Consider the following 14,737-nt stretch of genomic DNA (forward strand, 5'->3'; position numbering starts at 1 on the left):
CCAGTGAGTGCTGGGTGCAGTACCAATACATCAACATGGAAGATGAATAACAACTGCATCACAAAAGACTGTTCTGAACTTACTCATTGACTCGGGTCACCCTTGGTGTTCCTGAATCTTCAATTTTTAGTACTTTAACTGTGAATATGCTGTGGCTAAAAAGAGAAATTGAAATAATCAGAGAAGTGATAAGGTAGACCAGTACTTTCAAAACAATTTTAGCCTCCACAACATCTGCTCAAAATGTTGTTGGATTTGTCAACATATCTAATCATATACAAACTTTTAAAGAGATGTTTATGTAGCACGTGTGTATTTTGCTTTTTTCTCAGATATTTAGATGGCATAAAGTTAAGTGCTTTTGTATAGTATTTGATAAAATACTATGAGCTTTAGTACATGTTCATCTTAGTGAAGGATTGAATCCCTTTGGCACCAAGCATTGTATCACATACTGCTAAAGGACACCAAAACTGAAACCTAGAAATCCAGACCTTGTTAAAGCCTCTTCCCTTCCTAAAAACCGCAAGACATGTTTTACTTTCTTCTTCCTCCCACACACTATCCTATACCCAATGCTATTCAAAATGTTTCTTACCTTCTGCTGGAGCAATTATTTAGTTTTGTGCTTGCAATACTCTGGTGTTTCAAGCCAAGTTTTAGAAGTCTAAAAGCTTCTTTAGAGTCAGAAACCTGGACCCACTGCAGATCTTCAGGAAGAACATATATGATAATTTTTTAGATAACATTACCAAAATAAGTATTATGGGGATAATGTATGCACAGCAAGGACACTACATTTAGGCATAGAAACATTTTACTACACCTGCTTCAGACAGAAGTTATATGATGACAAATCATAAAAATGCCTCCTCTCATAGGAAAAGAAGGGCAAGTACATCACATCATTTCATCATTTTATTATCACATTAAGTATGTTCCATTCAAATTAAGTGAGCAACCTTAGCCTGAGCACAGACAAGTCAAAAATGTTCAGTCTAATATGAGAAGAAAGTCACATTCAGCAAGGCAGAACTGTCTGAACAGCTTCTTTATTTTATACCTCAGTCAGGTGGGGAGGGAAAAGGGAAGAGGAGGAAGTCATATGGTTATTTTTCAGGGCCATCAACTTAACTGAAAAAGATGAGAATTTTGTCTGCAATATGATGACTATATATCTGAAGTCTGCTTCTCTACAGAGAATACTGAAAAAAGCCCAGGAACAAAAATCTAAAAAACTGTTGAGCCAATTATAAGTACAGTTAAGAACTATTGGCATCTTTAAGAAAACGGAAAAAAAGCAAACCACTTAAAAAGTTTGTCAATTATTTCCAATATTTTTTCCATTTCAAAGAAATATCTAGGGACACAATGGCAGTGGAGCACAGGGGCTTTTAACAGTTACAGTCAAGAGTAAAGACAAAACAGTATTAAAGGTATAGATACTTCCACGTATGTAGATTATAATAATTTTGTTATTATTTTGAGTTTTCTAATCTAAACATCATTACAGGTAGACCAACTTCTCAAACTATATTTGGCAATTTGCAATGTGTTCTATTTACCTTTTAGAAAAGAACATCCCTTGATGTCTTGAGCAAGGCGCAGTGTTTTTCTTTTCTTGTCGTTCGATATAGGAATCAGTAGATCATAAAAACATTCATTGTAAATCTCGAAAAATGAAACCCAAACAGAAAACTTGATGTAATTTCTTGCAGTTGTGATAGATTGTTCCGAGTCTTCTGAGATATCTTCCAAATCTACCAAGTAAAAAAATATTACAAGTCATTATAGACCTAGGAAAGTAAGTTTCATTAAAAAATTAATAAGTAAGAATTTATACTACAGCAACCTTCTAAAGAAACACTTAATCCATTCAAAAACCCATTGACATTCCCATCCCCTTTCTTAAATATCTGGAAGTCACATACTTAATTTACATATTTGCAAGAGACACCTACTCTACTGCTTCCTTTTCTGCTTTTAAATCCTATCGAACACATACAGCTTGCTTAAAATTAGCCAAGTCTCTTCAATATCTTCAGAAGACAAACTTACAAGACACTTCATTTTGACTTTTTAAATCAGACTTAATATTTAGGTATTTTTTTAAATGCTGGAATTAAGTTAATGTAATTACATATAGGTACTCTAAAAGCCTGTCAGGGTACTACTTTTCTCTGCTATAACTTCAGCCCATCTAACATCTGTTCAGGTATTCTTCTAACCATTTTATCCCTGGGTTTTCTGTCCAAATTATTTGCTTGCTATCCAATTCACAGGCATATAAAATTGACAAATAGTCATTCTATTAACATAGGCTGGAAGTCAGTTATTGACCTTAAGAAAGCTTCTTTGTCAGCTTTAATTGCAAACCTTTTATATAAAACATACCCTTAGAATCCATAGGTGCTTTGTTGTTGGTGTTAATCTGGTGGTCTACCTATAAAAAGAAAACAAACTTTAAAACATGCTTAAGAGAACTAACATGAAATAAAAAACAGGTATGGTTTGGTTCGGGTGTTTTTTAGTTTTTTCAAGAGTAGATCTCATAATAAATTTTTCAAATAAGAATTCTAGGTATTAGGCTATATACACATATAAAACACCCACCCAAACCACACTTGCAGTAGATGCAAACTTTGCCAGCAAATTTGTAGGTTTAAGTGTTGTTCTTATAAACAGTTTCAGGAACTAGAAGGTGTATTCAAACACACATGAAAAGTTTTTCTGAAGCCCCTTCTGAAGGCTGACAGAGCTAGATTTAACTCACTCCTGTGCTTTGGAAGTCACAGTGTTTTGCTGCCACCTACCTTCCACACTAGAGCCCAGTAAACTAACAGATAAAAATCAAGGCAACAGATACATCCATTCCTTTCAACATTAGCTATTACAGCCTAGCATACCACAAGTGAAATGCTAAATTCTTTTTGTTAAAAACAATTTTAAAAAACCAACAGAACAAAAATCAAAATAGTACCTTTTCTAGTTCCAAATCCTAATGTATGCTCGGCTTTATTTTACATTATTCCACTCATTTCAGAATTAAGACACTAAGAAAAAGGTATGGTTATGCTAAGCACAAATCCCCCATAAATGTAATTGGACTAAACAGCTTTTAGGAGTTGACTCAAATTCTAAACTGGAGAGTATCTCTGGACTGCTCAGCAGTGAACTGTAAGAAAAAAGTCCAGCAGAAACCCATGTTTTATTCAAACCTTTAAGTCCACTAGCTCTATAGCTCTGTTGTTTCAAACACTTTTGCTTCCTTTAGGGATATTTGTCCAACTGAAAGGGCAGCAACCGCAAAACTACTAATTTTTTGCAAGTATCCTGAAAGACAGGATGTTCTTCAAAGGATCAGACCTAATACCATGCCCACAAACAGAGAGGGGACTATTTACATTCAGTTCTTATTAACCACCAGTAAACCCAGAGGATAAATTACCAGGTGCCCAAGCTACAGGAAAAAGGAAAAAAAGTTTAGAGTTTACATGCCCATGAAGTATTCACCCACAAGACAAAAATCCCCAGGAGAACAGGGCTCATCAGAGCTACTGCTCACTTTACTGCTAATATGAACAGTTGGCTGCCAGCAAATAGGCCCGTCCGTGGTTAAATACAGCCACTCTTCCCACTGAAAATTAAGAACATGGAGCTATCCAAAGATGCATGTACTCATGAATATAGAAAGAAGTGCTCCTCTACCTCTTTTATTAGACGAAGTAGTGAATTTTTAATAGCAGTTTCTTCTCTCATTTGGTTTTCAGTCAGCTTTATATAATCTCTACACCGATACGGTTTGAGATCCATTGCTGTGTATAGCTTTCCTTGAATACTTTTAAACAACATATCCATAGTCCTTGGCAGAATACCAACATCATCTTCTGTCCCTGAAAGGACATACAAAAGAAAAATCCAACTATTATATGGTATACAGATAAATGAGGACAGAAAACTAATATAAATCTCAAGGCATACATGAGGAGTTTGAAGACAACTTACAGCATGAAGTGGAGTTTTCTTTGTATTCTCAAGGTAAAAAAACATTACAGTTTTGAAAAGTATTTGGCTTTCAGGAACAGTTCATGCTCTATATCAATAATGGGTATAACAAAACAAAAACTGCTGGAGTATTTTGCATAAGCTTAGCCTTAAGGGAAAACAAATAAAAACTCCACGACCAACAGACATTCTTGATAAAGATTTGCAATTTTTCAACTGTATTTCATAAGCTGCCTTCACTCTGTCAAGGAAGTAATCTTGAAATAAATTCATGAATAATCTCTTAGCTGCAGTCCTGTACTAATTCCACAGAATCTCCAAAACAGTTTCTAGAAGCCTTGCAAAGACTCATTCCTTTCCCTGCCCCAGACCCTTTTCTCTGAACATACTACTTTTGTACCTAGAAGACAAGGAGTCAGATAAAAGCCTCAGTGTACACTTGATCTTTCTGAATCCAAATGCAAGTTTAAAAAGGGCTCACTTCCATTGATTCCTAAACCAGAGAAAAGGGAAGAGTGGAAGAGAAACTACTGTCCTGCCTCAGGCTGATAATTTCTCCTGCTTTTGAGACAGATGGACATTTAATAGTTACAGCCCTAGCTGTGTCACCTAAATCAGAATTTATATAAAATTTGGTTGGCACTCAGACCCCTAGCTAGTAGCCAAATACCACATTAAATTCAGGTATTCTTGCATTACATTTGTTTCTCCTCATCTCCTCTCTAATAACTTTTTGTATGCTGCAATGCCAGCTGTAATTCAACCCAATATGAACAAAGGAACAGTCACCAGTGAATAAGGAAAAGCCCTGAAAACCTGCTTCATCCTTCACTTAGGTCCTTTGCCACTGACTGAATACAGGCTCCAATGTTCAAGTGCAATAACAGAAGAGTAAATCATGGCACCCAGTAAGCAACACTCTGCCCTGCCAATTTTTATCAAAGTCCTAAAAATACAATACCATGAAAAAGCTTCTAGTCTAAAAAGATGTCAATCAAAAATTCTTGAGACCCCATACAATATACCCCAAACTTGTCAAGCACAGGGGACTGTACATGTGAGGAATTGTTGGGGTTTTTGTTACTTACCTTTATTTATTAGGACAGAAAAAACCATCCTATTATTGCTCCAGACAAATGATAACTGAAAGTACTGGCAGTTAGCTATAATGCAGCTAACAGAGGACTGCTTAGAAAATAATGTCACTTCAATAAAGACCAGTTTCATGTGACACAACTTATTGTCCTTCTACTATTTTTTGGTATAAAATAAGTGGTATGGCATCCAGATCTGCCATTTCATTATAGGAGAAACTGTTTCCATTTGAATCAAATCACCTCGTTTGTTAAAATGCTTCAAAAAATAACTGAAGAATGACATCTTCTGACCAGAAAGGATATGGAGATTTAACAGAACAGAAATAGTGCACCAGGAGACAAGGCTTCCCAAGATATTATTATGCTTGGGAGCTCAAGCCAAGACAGAAATACATGAAAATAACCAAATGTTTCAAAATATTTATTCCCTGCCTATAATAATTGAAACACCCAAATATTATTTCTTATTTGTGCATATAACCTTTATAATAATAAAGCTCAAGAAAACAATAGTCTGGTATAGAGTGACATACACTTTTCAAATCCTGTTCCATAGAACATGTATTTTTTCAAACTCCCCCTCATCCCTAGCATACTAGATACTTGGAGAAAAATAGAAAGACCACAAGTACCTGGCTGAAATTATAGAGCCTTACAAAGTAATATGACTATGTGTTTATGCTAACTCTGGTAGTGACTCCATCTGTTGGCAGTTAAATTTGATATAGGAGACTTTCAAGGAGTCTAAGTACTATTCAAGAGAAGCAAATGTATAGAGACCACAATTTAAATGCAGGAAAAAGTTACAATGTTTCTGCTAGAAGTAAGCCTTGCTTTAAGGAAAAAAAAAAAAAAGTGCTTTCAAGAACTCATTTCTACTCATACCTTGGAAAGTGTAAGTTTTCCCAGCATTTGTAACACCATATGTAAAGACAAGACGATTATATCCATCCAGGAAATCTTGCACTGGTTGCTTCATGGTACCTTCAAAGAATTCTTCCTGGGTTGTTTCAGGTCCAAACACCTGAGTATTACCAAGAAATATTTCTACTTTGAGCAATTAAGAGACTTTTAAAGAATCTTTTAAATTCTGTTTGTTTATAATGTTAAAGACTATAGAGTTAAAAAACATAGTTTGCTTGGTATTCAATAATGTAAGTTAAAACAATCTGCACCAGAAAAAAAATAAAAAAGCTTTTAAAGAAAACTCATTTACTTGTGAAAAAGTAAACTTCTGTAACATCTGTCCTGCACTTTTTTCACTTAGTCGACTCAAATAGTGTTGAGGGGGCTTCAGTACGATATTTGTTGAGTCTTCAAGTGAAACACAGTCCTATTAAAAGGAAACAAGCAATGCAGACACAAAGAGATTATAAAAAGCTCAGCTTACAGGGAAAACAAACAAAAAAACCCCACAAAACAAATTTTAAGTGTTTTTAAACTAAGTAAATGTCACACCTGCGATCCGTTTTCTCTTTCCAGTGACGTAAATGGCCTGATACGCAGGCAGACTTGTATGTGTCCCTTAGACTCCAAACTGCTCCTCTTCAAAAAAAAAATTACAACAGTTAGAAATTTGGTCCTTTTCTTGATAATTAGCATGTCAAAGCAGTTTTATTTCATCAGGCTGATTTGAACAGATTTATCTGATAACACCGGAATCAAAACTACTTTACTACATCAGTTTTTACAAGTGTTTAGGCCCCTGCAGAAGTTTGCTGTAGTAAGTTAATGTTGCAGCTCATATACGTAAACACTGCATTCGGGCCAACAAAAACATTCTATGAACTGGCAATCAGCCTCAGTCACAGAAAACTGATGTGCCCAATAGGGCATCAACAAGTGCCACACAACTTAGTCTAAATCCTATGCATCTCTTTCAAACTAAAAAATAACAAAGCAGCTTTTCATCTTCCCTGTAAAATTCTGACTGTTCTTATCTATGAAAGCACTAAGCTTATGTTTTAAAAAATAAATATCCAAACAGAAAAGTCTTCTTACCTGGCTTGTGTCTGAGCTTGAAGAAACCAAAGAAAATTCAGAGGAGAGATCTGTTTTAATATCTTCCACACTTACTGGTCCTGCTCTTGGAGATGGCTCAATGCTAGCAATATAGGATGGTCTGTAAAACTTCTCATTATCCAAAGTTGGTTCCATTCTGCAAGAGAAAAAAATTATTTTGTGCTCTCTGATCATAAAACATAGAGCTCCTGAAGCCCCTTAGAAGACAATGTGAAACTGGTAATTTTTTTAAGGAGAAAGTTTTCTTCACCCTATTCATAATTTACATAGCAAGTTTCTGATGGCTGGGGAGGGGGTCTGCAGGGGGTTTTGCATCATGAATCGGGAACAGCCACTCTTCTTTAAACGGAAAGGAAACGTTTACCAGGGAAAAGCCTTACATACCACAAACTTGCTAAAAACCATGTCTGACAAGAAAGATAAAACTTTAGAAAACCCTAATTCCACATCAACTTCATCATCCCATTATAGTGTCCATTTAGAATGTCATGGTTATCTCTGCAGGACCTGAAAAATACTTGGTGTTATAAAGATAGCACAATGTAGCTTAATACAAGACACAGTTCAGAGACATTCCAAAGACTAATAGATAATTTTAAGCATTAAAAGGGCATGAGTAAATTAGAAAACCTCATGCCAGAGTACAAGTATTGCTTTTTAGTAACTTTACGCTCAGCAATTAATTTATTAATCTATAATTTACTTATTTTTGTGCATTTCACAATTTAAGCAGTGAAAATTTGCTATAGATAATAAAAGTAACATGATTCAGTGTTGATAGCTGACAGGCAAATTTCAAAATAGCCTTTAAAAAGGGCATTTTATTTTAAAATATTAGTATTTTTTTCCCCGCACTTTACTCTCCTACTGATTTTTCCTGTGATATTATTACAGATGTGATGTGGCAGCTTTTTTTTACAGATCAAATTTAAAATAATCCACTGGGCAATTACTAATAGACTATGGCAGCAAGGGATCCAGCAAAAAGACACCTACCACATGACTGCCTACATTTTGAAGCTTTGGACACAACAATTGAAGAGCCTATTAGTGCTACATTGTCATGTCTAGGCTACAGCAAAGCATATAAATTGTTTTACTAAATACTAATGGAGAACATGAAGTGTTCATTAAAGCAATGGACAGAGTAGGGCTGGTTCAAAATCCTTTTGCTCATGAAGAGTGTTGGTTTCCTGCCTATAATGCAGTCCCATTTTAATTTCCCCCAGCATAAAACCTGAGTTATGTCTGCACTTCAGTGTCAAAACACTTTAAGTGCTCAGTCTTCCCAGCTAGGCTGTAAAAGCCAGACACAACTTTAAGCAGTTAGACAAATACCACCAGGCTGCAAGAGAGATAAAGGTATACATAAACTAAGCACCAATATTTACTTTGCTTCTTCTAATCTACTTTTTTTTTTTTTTTGTCCAGGCATCTGTATGAAAACCAGGAAAAACTTGGCCTGGAATATCATCATGGCTTGAACAAAGACTGACCTGTGAATAAGCTACTGTTGGAAAGAAACATACCTGTGCTGTCACGATCTGGAAGACTCATTCATCAGCTACACAAAGCCACACTGCAAAACTCTTATCAGTCCTTTACAGGAAATATATTTGTTAGATGACTGACATTTAATTGCTTTAAAACTAAGCTTAAAGTGTGATTTGTCAAGATTACGCTCTAATTCTGTATCTTTTTCCTTAAGGAGAAAAAGACAAATATTAAGCTGTGTATACAAAGCCAGAACAAAAAATATTTGCACGGCCCAATGGTCAGAAGAGTGAGGTTCAAGCCCTCACAGGGTGCAAAGCCCAAGGTGCGGACTGTTTATCTGCCACCACGTTGAGTCACGCAGCATTGTAAATACTTCAGGTATTCTGGTGTGAACAACTATACGGCCCGGCTGCAGGCACTAAGAGGTACTCGTATCCTGGGATGTATTATTATAAGCCTGCTAACTGTGGCAATAGAATTTAGAGCTGTAAACACCCTAAAAGGGGATCCCGAGAAGCACACAGTAAAGTACGGTCACAGCACACATACACAGACTGTGGTGCTGCCAGGCAGAACAAAAAAAGGTAGAAAGAGCTCCAAACTACACAATAAGGATAGCAGCTTACACAAAAGCTAAAGCACCAGCCCTTACACCTACAAAAAAAAAAAAAAAAAAAAGGAAACTTTCCTCTGTGCAGGTATCATTCTTTCACTTCCAGGCTTTGCACTACCTGCCTGCTCCTACGGGACACAACTGCCGCGGCTTTGGCAGCAGCACAGCCCTGGGCCGGGGTTACCCAGGCCCTGTAGGCCCCACCGAAAACTGCTCACACCCCACAGCCCCTCCCGCGTAACCGCGATGCCAGCGGGGTAAGCCGGGGGAGCGGCCTCCACGCCGCCGCCACAGAGACCACCCACGCCTCTTCCCGGCCTCGCAACCCCCGCGTCACAACCACCACGTCCCCTCTACCAGCGAAGGCCCGCCGCCCCCACACGTCCCGGTCCCGGGCCCGCTCACCCGCCGGGCCCCGGCCGCTCCCAGGCTCACGCTCCGCTCCGGCCGCGGCTTCTTTTCGAATCCGACCAATGGCAGCGCACGGCGCCGCGCGGCCTCCTGGGAGGACGGCCCTGCTGCGGCGCAGGGCTCGATGGGAAGTGTAGTCCCGGAGGGGCGGGGCCGCCTGCCCCGGTTTGCCCTCGGGCGGCAGCCGCGTCCCGGTGGGTCGGAGCGCTCGGGGCGGCTTTGCAGGGGCTGCGGGGCCGCCGCCACACAGGGCCGCTGCCGCCACACAGGGCCGCCAGCGCCCGGCCCCGCGGTGACGGCAGGAGCTCGGCTGCCGCGGAAAGGCGCCCTGGCCCCGCCGGGCCTGCCTTCACCTGCCTGCGGCGCCCGGACTTGGCCTCTCTCAGGTGCGGCAGAAGGATGAGTGTAAGTTGGAGCTCGTCGAAGCTCTGGGTGATTACAGGCCTTTTGCTGTCTGTTTATAAACAGGATAATCACTGTTTGCAGGTGGTGAGAGGGAAGAGGCCAAGTGACCTGCTGGATGCCTTCTACCAGAACCGAGATCAGCTGAATTGGGAAACTCCCGTTATAAGATGAGGAGGTGCTTGTGCCTTACCCTGGGTTCTACTGCTGACAGGTGACAGCTGTGGAAAACACTTAGTACGGCACCTTTGTTTAAAACCTTCTCCAGGTAGAAATTGTTGCTATGTGCCAGGTTTGCATGATGGGCATTTAATTTCTTAATCGGCAATAAGAGAAATTCTTTGGCTTTACTTTCAAAACAATGTCATAATGCTGATCAGATCATCGGTTTCTGGAATGTCAGGGTATGGAAATGTATAGGATTTGGTAACAAAAACCACCATGAGTTTCTCTTCAGAATCAGACAGAAAATCTTTTCAACCTTACAAAGGAATGTCTGCCAGTTTTGAATTGAAATAAAAGGACAAGTAATTTGAAAGTAGTCAGCTTCTGCCAAAACCAAACGTTTTTCATTTGAAGAAAAGAATGCCAGTGAAAGTAAGCAATTCTGTAAAGGAATAATTCTGCACAGATTTTGTAGTAGCTGCTTTGGTGAGGTTGTCTTTAACATTAAATCCTATCTTTCTTTAAACAGAGGCCGTGTCATATCAGTAAGAGAGCTATACTAAAAGATTTTAGTTCAGTTGAATGTCACGTTGTAAGAGTTGGACTGTTTTAACAGCAGAAAATGATGCGATGTTGAATTTGAAATTGTTTGCTAGCAAAACTGAAAAGTTCTTGAAATCGTACTCTAGGACTCTGGCTAATCTTTTCAAAATTATCTTGGTTTCTATCCTAAACAGAATTCAAACTACTGAACTTACCTAATGCCAAACCACCTTTTTCATACCAGGAGGGGTCTAAGAATGGCTCTCAAGGGAAAAATTAGCTCCTGGGAGAAAACTTGGAAGTTACTGTCTTCTACTTGTTGGAAAGGAAAACTGAGGATCTCGGAATATTTTGCAAGGTATATTCTTAAAAACGTTGGGGTCTATGTCCTGCAGAAAATTATTCTTGCTAAGTTGGGACATAACAAAGCTCCTGGTACAAGCAATATTTTGATTTTGTTTGAGTATTGGATTTCTGAAACTGTTTTTATGATACTGCACATGCTGCATAAATTAAACTAGTATCTCAAAGGACCCCCATCAGAATACTGAAAGAGCAAACTAAACCACAATCTGACATGTGTTCCTAGCCTCACACAAACCATGATAAAACATTAGGTCAATGTAACCAACCCAGCCTGCTTTGGAGTGGGAGATGATGAAACTCCATCTATGTAAATAAGCTTTATGGCTTTCTACCAATATATTCTTCTTAAAATGGTTTTTGCAATAACAATAGTTGCAACAAAAATACCTGCTGCTAAAACAGCATTCAGCAACTCATTTGCCCCTGAAATTTGATTGTGATTCTTTTCAAATTCTCTGTAACTTGTGTAGCACGTTTGCCACTCAAAAGAGGAAAAGGTTTTTATAAAATACTTGTTAGAACTGTTACCATTACCCTTAGAAACTTCTGTTCCTTGTATTTGAGACAGGATTCAAAAGTTGTGGATAGTCTGCCCATGATGGTGATGAGATGATGCCCTATGAGACAGCATATCTCAGCTTGCTTTTACATTGCTGTCAGAAGTAATTAGAGACACAGTCAACATTCCCCAGCATCCTTCAGAACATCTGAGTAGCAGCCAAACCTGCACTGGCTTCAGTTTCATTGTACTCAACTCACCTTCCCCAGGGAATTAACCAAGTACTTGAGTTTTCTCTCATCACTCTTGGTTCTGCTGTGCTTCCCCATGCCCTGAGAGCACTGCCTTTCATCCTGGGCACAAGCCAAGTCCTTCTGCAGGGGTCATTTGGAGCTGACTGGCAAGAGCACTCCTGTTCTTGTCACAGAGATGTCTTGGAGGAAAATGGTGCATCGTGTAATCCTCCTGGTAGTCTGCCATGTCAGCCCTTTTTAATTCCTATATTTCAGGGCAGTGCATATAATTTATCCTGTTACTTGCACAGTCTGGTGGATGCATTTCACGCTTCCTTTAATTTGATCCTGTACCCTCATTGCCCCACTCCCATCAGTTGCCTTCAGGCTTCTAATGTACATACAGCTGATTTTATGAACTTACGGATTCACTTATTTTTCTTTAGCAATGTAGGTATGTTTTCTGTTATCATCTGTTTTAAGCAATGAGCTACTTCTTCAGTCTCATGGGTGCTCCCTGGCTTGCAAGGCTTTGCCTTGGGGGACAGGTGTTGGCTTTAGGGCAGGGTGCTGGACAAAGGAAAGCAGTTGGCTGAGGCATCAGGCCCCCCTCTCTGGGGGAGGCAGGAGCTTTCTGTCCTCAGCTTGCAAATGCTGCTGCTGTTTCAAAGCTAGTTTTGTTAACTGAATAATTGTGGGGTTTCAGGTGGGGTAGGAGAAAACCTTCACTGGAAGGAGCTCACAGATGGTTGTGAGGCTGTTCCTTTGAGGTGCTGTAGGAATATAAAATACTGTTTGGAAAATGAGTCATAGCCTCATTGGCAAAGATGGGACTTCAGGAGTGTATTCAAACATGACAGCGCCAGTCAGGAGCCCAGAAAGGAAGGAAGGGATCACTGATGGACAGCTGGAGGCACCTGTAACACCTGGTGCTGGACTTAGGCCTTAATGCTTGTCCTCTGGACACTGCCATGCTTGTGCTTCTCACAGATGCAGTGAGGCCAGGTCCCATGCTGGTGTTTTATGTAATGAAAATGTGCTACATGTGCTCAACATACAATTTTTAAATCCTCAGAGGTTCATGTGAAAATCTGTGCATGGCAAACAGAGTATTACTCCTTCAGCAAGAGCTGTGTTATCTTAGATAGGAGGAGATTTGACATTTATTTTCTGAGATGTATTTCTTTCTGTTTGCATAATTCAAGACTTTGTCTTTGGAAAGAGTGCAGTTGAGACAAAAAAAAGCTATTGCTGTGTCTTCCTGTTTCTCCCCCAACCCTCTGGAATTCCTTCTGTCCCTCTTTGAATTATTGCATAATTCTCTGATGAGCTAAAGACATCATTTCAGCTGTAACCAACGTCTAAATCTTGTAATTAAACCAAAAAGTTTCAATTATTCTCTGTAATGCTTTAATATAAATAATGTCTATTTTTAAGGTCAGGTCATGTATTTTGAAATCAGAACGTTCTACAAATGGTAAGAACTGTTTTCACATTGTGACACAGGTATTTGTCCTATAAATGTATCAGCTGTTTTATCGGACTAATAGTCATATGGTGAATAGTGTAGTTCGTTTTTAGGTGTTTAAGATATGAGTATTCAATAGTAAAACTATTGCTAATATAATAATACATAATAGAAAATAAATAAGAATGTAATTAATAAAATATACAGTCAATGGTTTTATTCTGTGAAATTCTGTGTATTTTTATAAGAAAAGATGACTACTCTTAAATTGTATGCTGTCCAAGTTTTAGGAACAAGTGTGCACAGGTAGCTCTTCCGTAGAAGTCTTTTCCATAGAGATGGTTGCTAAATATAGTTTGTGGGGTGGTTGTGTTGTGCCCCAGTAAATGAACTCCAGCCCAGCCAGACCAGCTGTAGGTCACAACCCTTTGAGTTGTGATCATGCTGAGTCCTGTAAACGAGGCATTTTTGAGTTACTGGTAATCACATAATTGAAAATCTTGACAGAGAATCCATGAGCAGGAAGGCTGATGGCTGGTATTGAATAGTTTAATATTCTTTCCTCCTAGTAAGCATTATACTGATAGCTCAGGACATACTCTTAGAACTGGCTCTACAGGTGGAATAATAAATTGCATACTGTACTTGCAGTAAGTCAGGATGAGCTTTGGCACTGTTTTCCTGTAGTCTGGATCTTGCATCTTACTTTTCCTGTGGATTTCAAGTTCTTGTATCCTTTTGTCATAAAAATGCAGTTGTATTGCTGATACAGAAGATACAGTCCAGAAACACTGGCTACTTCATGAGATTTTTTTTATGTGTGTTGCTTATATTTCATGAAGGATATTTGAACTGTGGATCCAAATTTTGTTTGGTTCCTTGAAATTCTTCCTGCTTTTTTTTTTTTTATTTTTTTTTTTAATTTCTAAAGCTGTGCCTAAGTTCTGCAAAGATTTGCATAATGTCTTTTTAGCTTCCAGGTCTGAGCCTAACTAAGTCTGTTGCCACTTCTTTGTATACAATGTTAACTATTTTGTTTGCAGACAGTGTGCTAGCTCCAGGTTAAGGGCTGGAGATGCATTCCAAATCTTATTAGTAAAACTTTATTTCTCCCCATGTGCTACTGATTCTGTTTCAATCATCTGCTGAGCTGTATAAATACCAACAAGGGTAACCATAATTTGAAGGTAAAATCTCAGGGTTGGCTTTCCCAGAAGTGAAACATATGTTTGAGTTTTATTTCAATTGAGGTTTCAGAAATCTTATTTCAGTTCCAAGTTGCTTGGGGAAATTATTCATGGTGTAAGAAATTCAAGCTTTAATCCTTAGTATTGCTTTTTGAAGAATATTGCTTGGGCTTTTTTGTAGTGTTGTGTAAAATACAGTCTCTAAATAGCTGTCTAATGGTCCCAGAAC

At 38.6% G+C, this 14,737-nt stretch overlaps 2 protein-coding genes across 14 annotated transcripts in view; one reads left to right on the plus strand and one right to left on the minus strand.

The window, feature by feature from the left end:
* Positions 1 to 9,728, minus strand: part of KIF20B (kinesin family member 20B) — a 34,696-nt gene extending 24,968 nt beyond the window's left edge. For 2 of the 4 annotated variants that reach the window (XM_020583822.2, XM_020583820.2), the window contains exons 1-11: positions 9,640 to 9,694; positions 8,654 to 8,723; positions 7,104 to 7,260; positions 6,561 to 6,647; positions 6,319 to 6,435; positions 5,988 to 6,126; positions 3,709 to 3,893; positions 2,395 to 2,443; positions 1,566 to 1,760; positions 599 to 710; positions 84 to 155 (exon numbers count right to left, since the gene is read on the minus strand). In XM_020583822.2, coding sequence (XP_020439411.2) covers positions 84 to 155; positions 599 to 710; positions 1,566 to 1,760; positions 2,395 to 2,443; positions 3,709 to 3,893; positions 5,988 to 6,126; positions 6,319 to 6,435; positions 6,561 to 6,647; positions 7,104 to 7,259 — 1,112 coding nt within the window. In that variant the 5' untranslated portion in view covers position 7,260; positions 8,654 to 8,723; positions 9,640 to 9,694. Of the gene's footprint in view, positions 1 to 83; positions 156 to 598; positions 711 to 1,565; positions 1,761 to 2,394; positions 2,444 to 3,708; positions 3,894 to 5,987; positions 6,127 to 6,318; positions 6,436 to 6,560; positions 6,648 to 7,103; positions 7,261 to 8,653; positions 9,560 to 9,639 lie in introns of those variants that run through there. The other 2 variants (XM_010410691.4, XM_020583821.2) reach the window with 2 other exon arrangements.
* Positions 9,729 to 9,941: 213 nt separating this feature from the next.
* Positions 9,942 to 14,737, plus strand: part of PANK1 (pantothenate kinase 1) — a 43,331-nt gene continuing 38,535 nt past the window's right edge. For 4 of the 10 annotated variants that reach the window (XM_019293082.3, XM_019293106.3, XM_010410702.4 and 1 more), the window contains exons 1-3: positions 9,942 to 10,031; positions 10,132 to 10,315; positions 10,950 to 11,113. Coding sequence is in view for 7 of the 10 variants with exons in the window: in XM_010410702.4 (XP_010409004.1) it covers positions 10,974 to 11,113 (140 nt within the window). In the remaining 3 variants the exon portion in view is untranslated. Of the gene's footprint in view, positions 10,051 to 10,113; positions 10,316 to 10,949; positions 11,114 to 14,737 lie in introns of all 10 variants that reach the window. The other 6 variants (XM_010410753.4, XM_010410725.4, XM_010410762.4 and 3 more) reach the window with 6 other exon arrangements.

Source organism: Corvus cornix, chromosome 6 (assembly GCF_000738735.6).
Source record: "Corvus cornix cornix isolate S_Up_H32 chromosome 6, ASM73873v5, whole genome shotgun sequence".
NCBI lineage: Eukaryota > Metazoa > Chordata > Aves > Passeriformes > Corvidae > Corvus > Corvus cornix.